This window comes from Malus sylvestris, chromosome 7 (assembly GCF_916048215.2).
Source record: "Malus sylvestris chromosome 7, drMalSylv7.2, whole genome shotgun sequence".
In the NCBI taxonomy this organism is placed as follows: domain Eukaryota; kingdom Viridiplantae; phylum Streptophyta; class Magnoliopsida; order Rosales; family Rosaceae; genus Malus; species Malus sylvestris.
Window position 1 is genome coordinate 32,628,623 of NC_062266.1, and position 14,048 is coordinate 32,642,670.

The 14,048-nt window shown below is 40.0% G+C and overlaps 2 protein-coding genes across 4 annotated transcripts; both read left to right on the forward strand.

Moving 5' to 3' along the window:
- Positions 1-2,398: 2,398 nt before the first annotated feature.
- Positions 2,399-8,265, forward strand: LOC126628993 (homeobox-leucine zipper protein ANTHOCYANINLESS 2-like). 3 transcript variants are annotated; one of them, XM_050298880.1, is made up of 9 exons: positions 2,399-2,487; positions 3,547-3,761; positions 3,892-4,009; positions 4,130-4,801; positions 5,033-5,134; positions 5,211-5,423; positions 6,747-6,921; positions 7,008-7,375; positions 7,466-8,265. In XM_050298880.1, exons 2-9 carry the CDS (start codon positions 3,553-3,555, stop codon positions 7,835-7,837), a joined length of 2,229 nt encoding a protein of 742 aa, XP_050154837.1. In that variant the 5' UTR covers positions 2,399-2,487; positions 3,547-3,552; the 3' UTR covers positions 7,838-8,265. The 3 variants fall into 3 exon arrangements, with proteins under 3 accessions (XP_050154837.1, XP_050154836.1, XP_050154838.1); XM_050298879.1 differs by lacking the exon at positions 2,399-2,487 and adding an exon at positions 2,643-3,373; XM_050298881.1 differs by lacking the exon at positions 2,399-2,487 and adding an exon at positions 3,421-3,439.
- Positions 8,266-10,582: 2,317 nt separating this feature from the next.
- LOC126628998 (protein ROOT PRIMORDIUM DEFECTIVE 1-like) lies at positions 10,583-14,005 on the forward strand. Its single transcript, XM_050298888.1, has 2 exons — positions 10,583-12,652; positions 13,397-14,005. The coding sequence occupies exon 1, from the start codon at positions 10,961-10,963 to the stop codon at positions 12,308-12,310; it is 1,350 nt and encodes a 449-aa protein (XP_050154845.1). The 5' UTR covers positions 10,583-10,960; the 3' UTR covers positions 12,311-12,652; positions 13,397-14,005.
- Positions 14,006-14,048: the final 43 nt, after the last annotated feature.

Below are 14,048 nucleotides of genomic sequence, written 5' to 3' on the forward strand. Positions count from 1 at the left end.
CATTACTCTAAGTTTTTATTATTTTTATTTTAACAAACTATATTATCTACACTAAAGGGTTAGAGGTTTAGGCTAAGCCTTACAATGGGCTAACAATAATGTGGTTCAAATTCGCCTTTGGCAAGAATCAAACATAAGATCTCTTATTTACAAGCGAAGAAGAATATTACTAGAGCGAAGTACTAAGTGACAACTTTACTCTAAGTTAACTTGTAACAATGAGGCCACTTGTAAAGTACTCATAGAGTTAAGATTATTTTTTATACTGAATAGCAAAAAAGGATTTATCAAAATTATAAATGGCGCGGTAATGATATTCAATAACTTTGCGTGAAAGAAAAAACTTATGCGGTCAAAGTTATAGATATGGATGACATATTTATAGAATTTCGAAACGGACATGCACCTGCGATGCACGTGCAGTAGGATAAGAATTAAGGTACAAAAATGGAAAATGAAGTCAATTAGATACGCATGTGAATATATTATCGTAAAATAGAAACCAATTAAAAATAAAACAATTGTGTGATTTTATTTACGTAACGGCCTTTTAATAAAATTCTACATCTTATTATGACCGCATCCATTCATGTAACGGCCTTTTAATAAAATTCCATATCTTATTATGACCGCATCCATTCATATCTGAGAAAATATAAAGATAAGAGAAAGTTCAATGTATTTGCTAAAAAAATTCAAGTTCATAGTTTTTTTCAAACTTTAACAAATTCTAATGTACATATTATTTTTGAATTTATAAAAATAATTCTAATGGAAATCATAACTAATTGTAATTTTGTAAAAGAAATTGAATGGATTTGGACAATGCATGCACATTGTAATATTTGAAAAAAAAAAATGAAGGGTATTTTTGTAAATGAAGAAGCTATATTCGATAATAAAAAGGGAACTTTAACGAAAAACACACGGTACTGTTCACTCTAACGAAAAACCACATTTTTACACTAAAAAGTCAATCCTGGTTCTATTCACTTTACTCTTCATTTTGACCTTATCATTAAAACTCAAAATTTTCAAATTATTTTCATTAGTTTTCTTTAATAAAAAACAGTGATGTCATACAGCAACCAAAGTACACCAAACCCTGCGGTCTAGGTGGGCGTTTAGATTTAAGGAATTTTCTCAAATGACTATAACGCCCTCAGAAAGCTCATCAACAACGATGTGGCTTACACACCGAATCAAAACCCCGCGAAAGGCAAGTACACAAAAATGAGAGCACCGCACGCGCGAGAAAGCAGATTTGGGCGGATTTCACGAACCCTGTGGGCCCTCTACGCCCCTTCCTTTTCTATTTCTCTCCTCTCTGTCTCTCTCTCACTCCTCTATATAATAAGATGCGTTTAGTGAGAGTTAGAGAGAGAAAGTTTTAGAGTGAGAAAATTTGGTGTGCATGGAGGAGGAGAGATGGTGAGAGGGAAGGGAGGGTGCAAAATTTATGCCAAATTTTGATTCAATCAAGGCGTAGAGTTAGAGAGAGAAGGAAGAAGAAGGACAAACAAAATTTATTTAACAAAAAAAAAAGGGTCCATTGACTCTTTTGGATTTTAATTTTTCCTCTCTGGGGTAAAGAAAGAGACTTGTAAGTCAGCTGCAAATCTTCAACTCCCATTGTTTAATGCCATTAATTATTTTTGGTTGATCGGTTTTTGTTGTTTGTGGTCAATTATCTGTGGCTTCTTTGGAAAAATGTTCTTTGAAATGATGTAACTCTTCATTTTAGTTTTTTACATTGAAAATCGATAGAAGTAGTCTATGAGTTTGTCTATCGTCGGTCATTTTTGTTATTACGTGAGAATTTCTGTTAAATTGAAGGTTGTCTAACAACCCCTCCATCTTGTTTTTCATTTAACGAAGATTTTCACGAAATGATCCAAATAATTGAGATTGACAAATTCCGGATATTACTTCTATCAATTTTCAGTGTGAAGATCCAAGTTAGGAGTCATTCCAAATTTTAAAAATCATTTTTGCTAAAAGCTATTATCTGTTTTACTTGTGAAAAAAAGACATGATTTTTTCACTCTGAAATTTATATGATTTTGATTGGTTTTGACTCTTTTTGTAGTATTTGCCTGTCCCTTTCTCTTCCACAGATCCCATAAGAGAGGGAGAGAGAGAGAGAGAGACAGTGGGGGTGTTGTGAAAATCCATTTAAACATCTGGTTAACTCTGTGTGACATAGACGGAGGGAGGCTTTTAGTACTTTGCTCACTGTCAAAATTAAAAGGTAAACCTTTTCGCCGTACTGGGTTGGTTGCATGCCATCCAACCATCTATCTGTAACTTTGTAAATTGTAGAGAGAGAGAGAGAGGGAGAGTGAGGGGAGGGAGGAGAGAGGGGAGGTCCACCGAGTCTATTTGAGGGGGGTGGGGAGAGAGAGAGAGAGGGAGGGAGGAGAGAGAGGGAGGTCCACAGAGTCTATTTGTTTGCTTGGATTTGGTTAATGATGTAATCCAAAAGTCGTAAGTATTATAGTGTGAATAAGATAAGCGTTTTTCTTTCTCCCCTTCAACATTTTGTGCTTGTTTGTCTTCTCCTTTTCCTTCGGCCAAAATTTTGGAGACCCTTTGGGAGTTCAGTTTCCCTTTCTTTTAAAAAAAATAAAATTTAGGTATTTCAATCCTGCCAAACAATTAGGGTTTGTTCTCATAGTTTTGGGAGGAACGGAAGTGATGGGAGAGGAAAGGGGATTGTGTATGTCTGAACTGGGAATCAGAAAATAAAGGGGTTTTCTAACTTTTCTTGTCCTGTTGCTCTTTCCTTCCTTTGTCTGGAAACAGATTTTCTAGAGAGAGAGAGAGACAAGGGAGATTTCTAGAGAGAGAGAGAGTCATGCATGGGCGTTGACAAAGGAAACAGCTTTTTCTTCTGTTTCTACTTGGAATGCAATTCTTACTTTTTCAGTCTTTAGCTCAATCTGGCAATTTCTTGGGTGAAAGGTCAATGATTTAGAATAAAAAACCCATTAGCAGCATACCCTTGTGAAAGTGATAGTGACTACTTATTTTCTAGGCTATAACCTGCAGAGCCAGCTTAGAGAGAGAGAGAGAGAGAAAGAGTCAACTAGTCAACAAATTCAGAGAAGCTTTAGGGTCTGTAGAGTCTAAGGGGTTTCAAATTTTCAATATTTTCAGTCAGTTTTTTCCACAAATTTTAATGAGTTTGGGAGGTTTGATCAGTAGCAGCGGGGGTGGAAATAGTGGACGTGGGAGAGGAAGAGTTGTGGCTGAAATTGCTCCACATGCCCCTTCCTTCATGCCTAGTGGCACCATTGCACACGCACACTTTCTCTCTTCCCCAATCCCCAATCCCAGGCAGACTTCCTCCTCTGCCCTCTCTCTCTCCATTGTATGCTGCTTTCTCTCTTTAAAAATCCATCACCTTTCCCCCTGATTCATGTCTTAAAACCCCATTGTTTGTTTCTTCTTCTTTTTTTGGTTTTTGATGTTATTGATGATGTTTTTGTTTGCGTCTGTTCTGTTGTTGTTGATGCCGTTCCTGTTGGTGTTTGGTTTGTGCAGCAGAAGATGGACGGTCACGGTGAACTTGGTTTCGCCGAGAATTTCGACCCCGGGATCATCGGAAGGCTGAGGGATGATGAGTACGAGAGCAAGTCGGGGAGTGATAACTTTGAGGGCGCATCTGGGGATGATCAGGACGGCGGCGGAGGCGACCAACGGCCGAGGAAGAAGAAGTACCTTAGGCACACTCCTGACCAAATCCAAGAACTTGAAAAGTACGTTTTTTCCCCTCTCAAATTCTTAATTTTATCAAAAAGTACTTGTTTTGGTGTTTTATTTGGGATTGTGGGACTTGATTTGTAAAAGGGGTCTGTTTTGTTTGTCTGTTGTTTTGTTTTTGTGTAGTTTTTTCAAAGAGTGTCCTCATCCGGATGAGAAGCAAAGGTCGGAGCTCGGCCGCCGTCTCGGCTTAGAGTCGAAGCAAGTCAAGTTCTGGTTTCAAAACAGAAGAACTCATATGAAGGTATTGTCACATTACTTACTTGGTCACTTTGTTGTTTGTTGGTATTTAATTTAGTTATGTGTTAGATTTGGTGGTTGATTTTGTGAATGATGGAAATGTTAATTGGTCATTTTGAATTAGACACAACTCGAACGCCACGAGAATATAATTCTCAGGCAAGAGAATGACAAGCTGATAGCTGAGAATGGTGTGATGAAGGATGCTATTTCAAACCCAGTTTGCAACAATTGTGGTGGTCCGGCCATTCCTGGTCAAATATCGTTTGATGAACACCAGCTTAGGATTGAGAATGCTCGATTGAAGGAAGAACTGAACCGGATATGTGCTCTGGCGAACAAGTTGCCCATCTCCTCCTTGGGCATTCCTGGCTCTATTCCGAATGCAACCTCTGGTTTGGAACTTGGGGTTGGAAGGAATGGGATGGATGGTATGAATGCTGTAAGCGCTGGGTTGCCAATGGGGCTTGATTTAGGAGATGGGGTTTCAAGCTCTTCCCCTATGATCCCTCTCGTTAAGACCTCATCAGGCATGATGGGGAATGAGGTACCATTTGAGAGATCTATGTACATAGATCTTGCATTGGCAGCTATGGATGAATTGGTGAAGATGGTTCAGGTGGATAGCCCCCTGTGGATCAAAAGCTCAGATGGGACAGATATATTGAACATTGAGGAGTACCAGGCATTTTCTTGCATTGGTATGAAGCCTAGCAGCCTTGTAACTGAAGCCACAAGGGACACTTGTGTCGTAATAGTAAACAGCTTGGCTCTCGTTGAGATATTGATGGATGCGGTATGCTATCCTACTCTTTGTTTCAAGAAGCTTTTGATTATTTGTCTTGACTTACCTGTTAGCATGAGGATTGATAAATATTGATGTCGTTGATATTTGAACATTGGAGTTTGTAGATTGAGATGATATATTTGGTCCCTTGATTAATTTTGACTATAATCCTACAAATAGAATAACTTTTTAAGCTAAGTGTTTGAAATTCAAGTTAACCATTATATTTTCTTTGAATAGAATCGATGGGCAGAAATGTTTCAGTGTTTGGTCGCTCGAGCCTCCACCATTGATATGATATCCAACGGCATGGATGGGACCAGAAATGGTGCTCTTCAACTGGTATGTGTCTCTTTGCTCTTCACTCTTATCCACCTTATGATGCAAATGTGGAACTCATGAGGATTTTGTTCTGTAGATGTATGCTGAGCTTCAAATGCTATCCCCTTTAGTCCCTGTCCGTCCGCTGAAGTTCCTCCGTTTTTGCAAGCAACATGCAGAGGGTGTATGGGCTGTGGTTGATGTTTCCATTGACATCAATCAAGAAGGTCCCAACACAAACCCGTTTGTGGACTGCCGGAGGCTTCCTTCCGGATGCATTGTACAAGATATGCCTAACAATTGCTCCAAGGTAAATTATAGTCGATGTCATTTCTTTATTTGTTACATTTAACTTTCCATGCAATCTTATGGTTATTTATGAACCAAGATTATTGAGCTGGCCTTTGCTGTGTATATTTTCCTTCTACGATATAACTGTGGTTGTTGAGTTACATAATTCGAGTTTGTTGAGAACGCAACAAGGTGAAATTATGGGCAGTAAAATTCCCAGACATAGACTTGTGCTTCCAAGAATTTACGCTTTCGATATCACCCAACAAAACTGCTTTCTCTTTGATGAGATTGCTCTTATTGTAATGCACGTAGGACTTAACTTGGAAACCGGTACCCTTTATTAGTATTTTACTGAAGAAGATGCTTCTTCCTTGTACTTAATATATAGTCTTCGAATTTCGAAGCCAGGGTTGCTCATTGTCTGTATTTAATTACCCTACTGCTGCTCTGAGAGATGAGAAAATCAAGAATGCTCCCAGTTTAATACTAGAGAAAACCATCGTATCTGTTTCCGCGTCTAAAATATAATATATCCATAAACCCTTATGTGCAGGTGGACGTAAAACCCTTGGAAATTTCAATCTTTGTAACATAAACTAAGTATTTGATGCTTCTATTCCTCTCTCTCTTTCCGTCTTTAGTGTTTTCTTTATCGTCCACGAGACTGAATGACCTGGATCCAGTTTTATAGTGTTATATATTGAATTCCATGCAGTCTGATTTTCTGTGCACTATTTTACTACATTGTTCGCTTCTCCACAAGCCGCAGTTTTGACTTTTTATGCTTTATGTTTTCCTCAAACTTGTTTGCTGCACATTTAGTTTATAATCCGTATCGATTCATGTCAACTTATCTCTAGGTGATATTATCTCGACCCTCATTGTCTTTCTCCGATCGTTCTCTCTCTCTCTCTCTCTCTCTCTCTCTCTCTCTCTTTCTCTCTCTCTCTCTCTCTCTCTCTCTCTCTCTCTCTCTCTCTCTCTCTCTCTCTCTCTCTCTCTCCCTCTCTCTTACTCACAGACACACACATACATACACATGACATGTTTGCATTTGAACTTGGCAAAATGGGGCACTTTTTTCTTAGCTAAGCATGAAAGCCGAAAAGGGTCACTTTGGTAAATTCATATGGTGGCTGCATGGCCTGATTGATCATAAAATAGGGAGCGGTTAAAGCTTAGTTTTGGATGTACTTTTTGCCTTTTCTAATTATGAAATGCTATCTTCTACGTATGAATCGAGTTTCTTGACCAAAATTGAAAGATACAAACTGAATTTTCGGTATTAAAAGAGCTATCTTTGAAAATATTATTGGCTTTCTTCATTTTATTTGTGTAGGTAACATGGATTGAGCACACTGAATATGATGAGAATATTGTCCACCACCTCTTCCGGGAATCACTGCGTTCGGGTATGGGCTTTGGTGCACAGAGATGGCTTGCCACTCTGCAAAGGCAATGTGAGAGCCTGGCATTCCTCATTTCGTCAGCCAACTCCAATGAAGATCTCTCAGGTCACTCCACTCCCTTCTATTACATCTCTCTAACAAATACGCGATGTTTCATATTCTGTATTCTGACAAATACGTGTGTTCCACAGGGATAGAGGTCAGCGGTAAGAAAAGCATGCTAAAGCTTGCACAGCGTATGGTGGATAACTTCTGTGCTGGGATTTCTGCCTCGTCTGTGCGCAAGTGGGACAAACTTTGCTTTGAAAATGTTAGTGAAGATGTGAGGGTTATGGCCCGGAAGAGTATGAATGACCCCGGCGAGCCACCAGGGATTGTGTTGAGTGTCACAACAACTGTTTGGGTTCCGGTATCAAGGCATAGGGTGTTTGAGTTTTTGCGGGATGAACAGTTTAGGAAGGACTGGGACATTCTGTCCAGCGGTGTTCCAATGCAAAGCATTGTCCAAATTGGCAAGGCCCAAGGAGGTGCCAATAGTGTTTCTCTTCTTCGTGCTAACGTGAGTGGCTTCTCATTACTTTTCTACTCTTTCTACTTCCCATATACACCAGTTGTCTTATTTTGTTTGTGTTATTTTTCCTGATTTCAGGCGCCAGATGCCAACAACAGTAACGTGCTGATATTGCAAGAGACGTGGACTGACCCTACAGGCTCACTTGTAGTGTATGCACCGGTTGACACAGAATCAATAAATGTCGTGATGCGCGGTGGAGATTCTGCCTATGTAGCTCTTCTGCCATCAGGGTTTGCAATCCTTCCTGGTGGCCCGCCTGGCTACGGAGTGGTCAAATCTGAAGGCAATGGCTATGGTGGCGGTGGCGGATGCTTGCTGACTGTTGCATTCCAAATTCTGGTTAGCAGCCTTCCTACAGCCAAAATCAACATGGAGTCGGTTGAGACAGTTAGCACACTAATATCTTGCACCATTCAGAAAATAAAATCGGCTCTTCTAGCACCGTAATGTTTTGAAGACCATGCCCATGCATGCATACCTGCTTAGCTTTTGTTTTTGCTTTATGCGTTTTGGGAGAAAATATATGATAGATGGGAAACCATAGAAGATTAGGATGATACACAGTGAAGGAACTCGAGATTGAGACGTGTCGCGAACAGGGGTTTTGAGTCAAGAACGAACCGCTTTTGGAGAATTTCTGTGTGGTAGATTGCTTAAATGGTTTTCTGGTGTGGTTTTGAACTTGGAAGAACAAAGAGTTCGTTGGTTCGGGTATTGACTCTGTGGACCTGCAGGAAAAAGGGTAGCCTCAGCTCGGTCTGGTTGCGTTTTGTTAATTATTATCGATATTTAGCATACAGAAGTATTATGGCATTGTTGGAAGAAACTTTTTTTTTTTTATGCTAATGGTTATATTTTGGATTTTGGATGTTTAATGTTGCTGCTAGTTTTAATTATGGTTTTTATTTTTTGTTTTTTTTTTTGGTGAAATGATACGATAGCTTTTATTAATAGTCTCATCAAGTGTTTAAATCTTGACTGAGAGCAATTTGAATAAAGTCAGGAGGTTCTTTGAACCATACTCGTGACTCATGACTACATAAAGTAGACTTGGCGAGGCAATGAGCCACACCATTACACTCTCTCGGGATATACGAAATCAAACATCCCATAAACTCGAACACCATCTCATCGATTTTCTTGTTAATTTGAATGTTGAAAGTTAAGGCCATCTCCTACCAATCCGGCCAAAGGGTAATAGGGCTAAAAATAGCTTGGAATGACACGAAAACCGTCTCCAACCGAAGGCTAGACCAAAGAGCTTATGGGCCCCACCAGGCCAAAACCCCCAAAGCAGGCCAGCCCTCCCCTCCAACGCCAAAATGTCAAGCTTGACATTTTGCCAGTCTTACAGCTCAGCCCATTTGAATGCCAACGGCTACTTGGCGTCAACATGACGCCAACTAGCAACAGCTAGCTAATGTCACAGTGCCGTCAAGTTACTGTTGGAATTTGAATTTTTTTTTTTGGGCGAATTTAAAAAAAAAAATTAATTTTTTTCCTATAAATACCTAAGTCATTCCTACATCATTTCTCACATACTTTTCACTATTTCATACTATCTTACCTCATTTTATTTCAATTCTTCACATTATGTTCTCTTTACCTCTTCCAATAATCTTTCCTTTAATTTTTTCAATAATTTTCAAATGGCCACATCTGCAGTGAAAGGAAGGGCTTGGACCTGAAAAGAAGATAAAGCTCTTTGCAGGGCTTATAGATGGGTCTCAGAAGATAGTGTCAAGGGTAGTTCTCAAACAAGTGAAGGTGTTTGGACTCATACGTCCAAAAATTACTATGAGTTCTACGAATGCACCACTCCATCGAATCCCTAGAACCACAAGAGTTGTTCTTCAAGATGAAAAACGACACAATCTCCACCCTAATACTACTTGGGTGGAGTTATTCAAACTTAACCAACATTAAACAAAACATTTAACAACATAAAACTTAAACACCTACTCCATTGTTCTTTTCGCCTAAAGATATGAAACAAGATTATGTTGTAGGTACTTGTTTATGGCACGTGAACGTATCATTCTATGATGCCTCATCTACTCATTTAAAGAGATATTACCAGTTTTTTTGGATCTAAGGGCAAATATGGCCCATCATATATTTTTGCATCAACTGGGGAGGCATAGGCCAACATTCGGAGTGCAATAGTAACCTTTTGATGAGGTGATAAACCAGGGAGGCCTAATCTATCCATCTTCTGTCGAAAGTATGGATTGAGATTATATAAAGATAAGAAATATGGAGGCTTATTCATTTGGTGGCAAGTAGCACTCAAAATATGTCTGAAAATCTTATTTTAATATGGTAGTTTAATTTAATTAACCATATTAATTCAATTAAAATAAAAAATTATGTTTGGCCTATGATCTTTTGGCCTTCTCGGTTGGAGACGACTTTTTGGCAAAGGGTTATGTTTGGCCTATGGCCCTTTGGCCTCCTCGTTTAGAGATGGTATAAAATATGGCATGACACTGTTCATTAAAATATAATTTCTTGCAGGGCTATAGGGCTAAAGGGAGCCATTTGGCCCTCATTCGATTGGAGATGGTTTAATCTATTTGGGTCTCTCTTTTTCCCTTTAATTATTAAAAGGAGTGATACTCGTATTCATTATTGAATATTGTGTTCATGTCACATTCATTATCTTAATGGGTTCTTAACAAGTGACATGATAACGGCTCGAATCGTTAGCGGGTCGTATCGTTTCATATCAAGCTAATAGTTTATGTAAGAAATTGTCATGTCTAATGCTTAGACTTGGCAAGCTAAGTCATGTTCATCTTTTACCCGTAAGATTTTTATCGAGTTCTTAACAGGTGTTCAAAATATGATTCAACTCGATAATGGATTAATTTTGTGTTAAGTTAGCAAATTGTGCAAGAAATTACCATGTTTACAATTTTGTTTAACAATCAATAGAAATTATACGTTTACTTATTTAAAACTAAAACTTTTTTAAAAGTCTATCATATTATTTTTGTAATATAACAACTCTTACAATTTTTTTAATAAAAAATACTTAAGAGGAACAATAAATCATGATTTATGCACGACTCATTTAAAAGCTGGCCAAGTCCCAAACGAACAAAACCAAGCAAACGAAATACATCTTAGTCAAAGGAAAGGACTTACTTGCACCCTTTGAGATGCCACTGTGGCATAACGGTCTATTTTGCAATGTCATTTGTCACGCGAACAAGGTAAAACATGTAACATTATATTCATTTGTTTGGAACGTCACGATCTCGTTCGTGATAATTTAGGAAAGTGAAATCACTGTCCTAGTCCAAAGAAGAGAATTTGGAAGACAAATGAAGACCCAAATGTGGCCCAAATTTTCCAAACAATTTGCTGGCCCAACGGAAAACTGTTGCCCAACTTTCGAAAGCAGTCCTTCAGTTTCCCGTAATTTATTATTTTCCACGAACATTTCAAACTTTCTTACACTGACACCCGCGCTAGTCCAACTAACTTTTCTCGCCGGTCGTCTCCTACTTCGCATCGTCATCGCCAAAAACACTGCGCAAAACCCTAAACCCCAGGACACCAAAAATGCGCATATTCTTAACCTACTCATCCAATTTCTTCAACCCCAAGTCAAAAACCCTAAACCCCATCACATTCCTCCTCTGCAATCTCACCCCGACCCGACCCAAATCGCAGTCGACCTCCATCCCCAAAAAACAAGGCAGAGTCCGCGACCACGGCTACGACAACTACATGGAAATCGAAAAAAAGACCCGAAAAGTCCTCAAATTTCAGGACCTCATCCTGTCGCAGCCCAGCCAAATCATCCAAGTCTCCCGCCTCGACCTCCTCGCCCGCCGCTTCGGCTTCAAGCAGAACGAGGCCGGCGTTTTCGTGCTCAAATTCCCCCACGTTTTCGAGATTTACGAGCACCCGGTTCAGCGGATCCTCTACTGCCGGCTGACCCGAAAAGCCCACCTCCAGATTGAGCAGGAGAAGCAGGCAATGGTGGCACAAATCCCCGACGCCGTCACCCGCCTTAGGAAGCTCCTGATGATGTCCAACACCGGGCGGCTCCGCCTCGAGCATGTCCGGATTGCGAGGGCGGAGTTTGGTCTGCCTGATGACTTCGAATACTCGGTAATTCTCAAGCACCCTGAATACTTTAGACTGTTTGATGCGGAGGAAACTAGGAACAAGTACATTGAGGTTGTCGAGAAAGATTGTAGTTTATCTGTTTGTGCTATTGAGAAACTTAGGGAGATTGAGTATAGGGAGAGAGGAATTGATGCCGAGGATATAAGGTTTTCGTTCATTGTGAATTTTCCGCCCGGGTTTAAGATTGGGAAGTACTATAGGATTGCGGTGTGGAAATGGCAGAGACTTCCGTATTGGTCTCCGTATGAGGATGTTTCCGGTTATGACTTGAGGTCAATTGAGGCGCAGAAGCGGATGGAGAAGAGAGCGGTTGCTGTGATTCACGAATTGCTGTCGTTGATGGTGGAGAAGAAGATTACATTGGAGAGGATTGCTCATTTTAGAATGGCGATGAATTTGCCGAATAAGTTGAAAGAGTTTCTGCTTCAGCATCAGGGGCTTTTCTATATTTCGACTAGAGGGAATCACGGGAAGCTTCATACGGTGTTTCTTAGGGAGGCTTATAAGAAGGGTGAGTTGATAGAGCCAAATGATTTGTATTTGGCGAGAAGGAAATTGGCTGAGTTGGTTTTGATTAGCCCTAGGAAGGCAAGAATGGATAGTGAGTTGGTTAGTTACCGCAGAGATTGGGAAGACGATGAGATCGGGCACGTTGGAAGAGAACGTGTTGGGAATGCTTTTGAGGATTTGGGAGGCGGGAATGATGATAGGCGGGAAAGGGATGTGGAGGATGGTACGAACTCAGATAGTGGTGGTGATTATGACTCCGATGGATGAGGGTGATCGATTGTGGTGAAACTATGGAGGAAAAGGATTTCCATGGAGCAGAGTGGCTGAGATAGAACTCGTATTTGCTACTTGAATCATCACTGTTGACAGTTATGGAAGTTTCAGAAGAAAGGAGAATATCGACTACTGTATCATCTAACTTAAGTATCTCTGAAACATGATGAGTGGTTGATGATCAAGGGTGGCATTTACGTGAAGCAGAATTGCTTCATCATGGACAGCACCTCATGTGGAGCTGGATTTTTGAAGATTGGAGGGCAAAGTTTCGATGCCAGTAGCCTTTTACGCTTGTGCAGAACTTGAAGAGATCCTGAAATTGAAGTTTTTGAGGTGAGTTACCATTGCCTCTTTACCTTGTGAATTTGAAAGAAACCATTTTTGAAGCATTTGAATACATTGAACTTAAGCGCGAATAATTGGACGAGATTTGCCTTCCGAGATTGGTCTTGAAAGTTTCTGAAATTAACCGAGACTGTCACCACATGTTGTGTTTTGTAAGATAGACTGCATGCGAACAGATTATTCTGCGTACCTTTGATCCTGAGGTGAAGTATCACTGCATTCAAAAGGATCCTAAAACCCGAAATTTCGGGCAAATGTGTGGCTAGGTGAACAGGATCATTGACAGCCTCCCGTACGTTGGTTAGGCCAATTGATCAAGGCAAAATGGTATGCCCGTCCCATGGCATCTTATTTCGAACCCATGGGTTGTTGTAGTTTAAACGTCAAACAAGAAACATTGATGGTGTTGGCCATTTGGTCCAAGAGACAAGGGAGAAGCTTCTACGGTAAACGGATCTATCGCTACCGTGACCTTCAGTGCGACAGTGCCATGATGACATGTATAGAAAAATCAACACTTGGTATTGTTTCGGTGGCATAGGATATCATGGTGACATTATTGATGTCAGTATCAACGATATAATGACATGCGGTGAAAACTTGACACTTACCATTATAGCATGGAATTAGGATACAACGTAACGCTTAACAATGTACCCGTTTCTTGTAACTTCTCTTTCGGATATAGAGGCCACAGCCGCACTAAACTTTCACCGAATTCTTTGCGTACAGGTGGAGTTTAATCGATGAGAAAAATCTTCAAGTCTTGCACTCAAACCTCTCTCACGTGAAAGCGATCCCCCACCCTCTGTAAGTAGTGTGAGTGCTCCCCATTCCTCAACCGTCCGATCTCAGGTGATCGATTTTTACTAACATCATCAGCAGTCGTCGGCGACTGAGCATATCCCACGTGTCCGTTTTCCGCAAAAAATATCTAGTTGGCATGATGAGCAGCTGTGCGTTCACTTTCTCTTTTTGGTCGCGTTCTGCACGCGTGATTATCGTGGTCTGCGGACCACCTGATCTCTTTTGCCACTTATTTTGTTCAAAAATCCTAAAATCCCATGGATGTATCGCATACATTGCTGATTTGGTGAATTGTCATCTAATCCATGGGAATTTTAAGTATTAAATAGTTGTTTGGAAGTATTTGTCTTTTTATAAAAATCTTGATATTGCCAACTTGAAAGGGGAAATACTTTTCTTATTGTAAAAGCCGACTCATGTTTCCATTCAATTTTCATTATGAAGATGTATTACGTTAGGATCCATTGCTCAAACTGAATCATGCTAACGTTAAGAAAGTCTTGAATCGAGTGAAATAAGAGTTTTACAAGAAAACTTCATTCAATTCTTGATGGAAATGGAGTTTTGTGAATTCTCC

Coding starts and splice junctions, on each gene's coding strand:
- LOC126628993 (XM_050298879.1), top strand. CDS start 3,182: ATGAGTTTGGGAGGTTTGATCAGTAGCAGCGGGGGTGGAAATAGTGGA. Junction 6,922..7,007: donor CTCCAATGAAGATCTCTCAG/GTCACTCCACTC, acceptor TGTGTTCCACAG/GGATAGAGGTCAGCGGTAAG. Junction 7,376..7,465: donor TTTCTCTTCTTCGTGCTAAC/GTGAGTGGCTTC, acceptor TCCTGATTTCAG/GCGCCAGATGCCAACAACAG.
- LOC126628998 (XM_050298888.1), top strand. CDS start 10,961: ATGCGCATATTCTTAACCTACTCATCCAATTTCTTCAACCCCAAGTCA.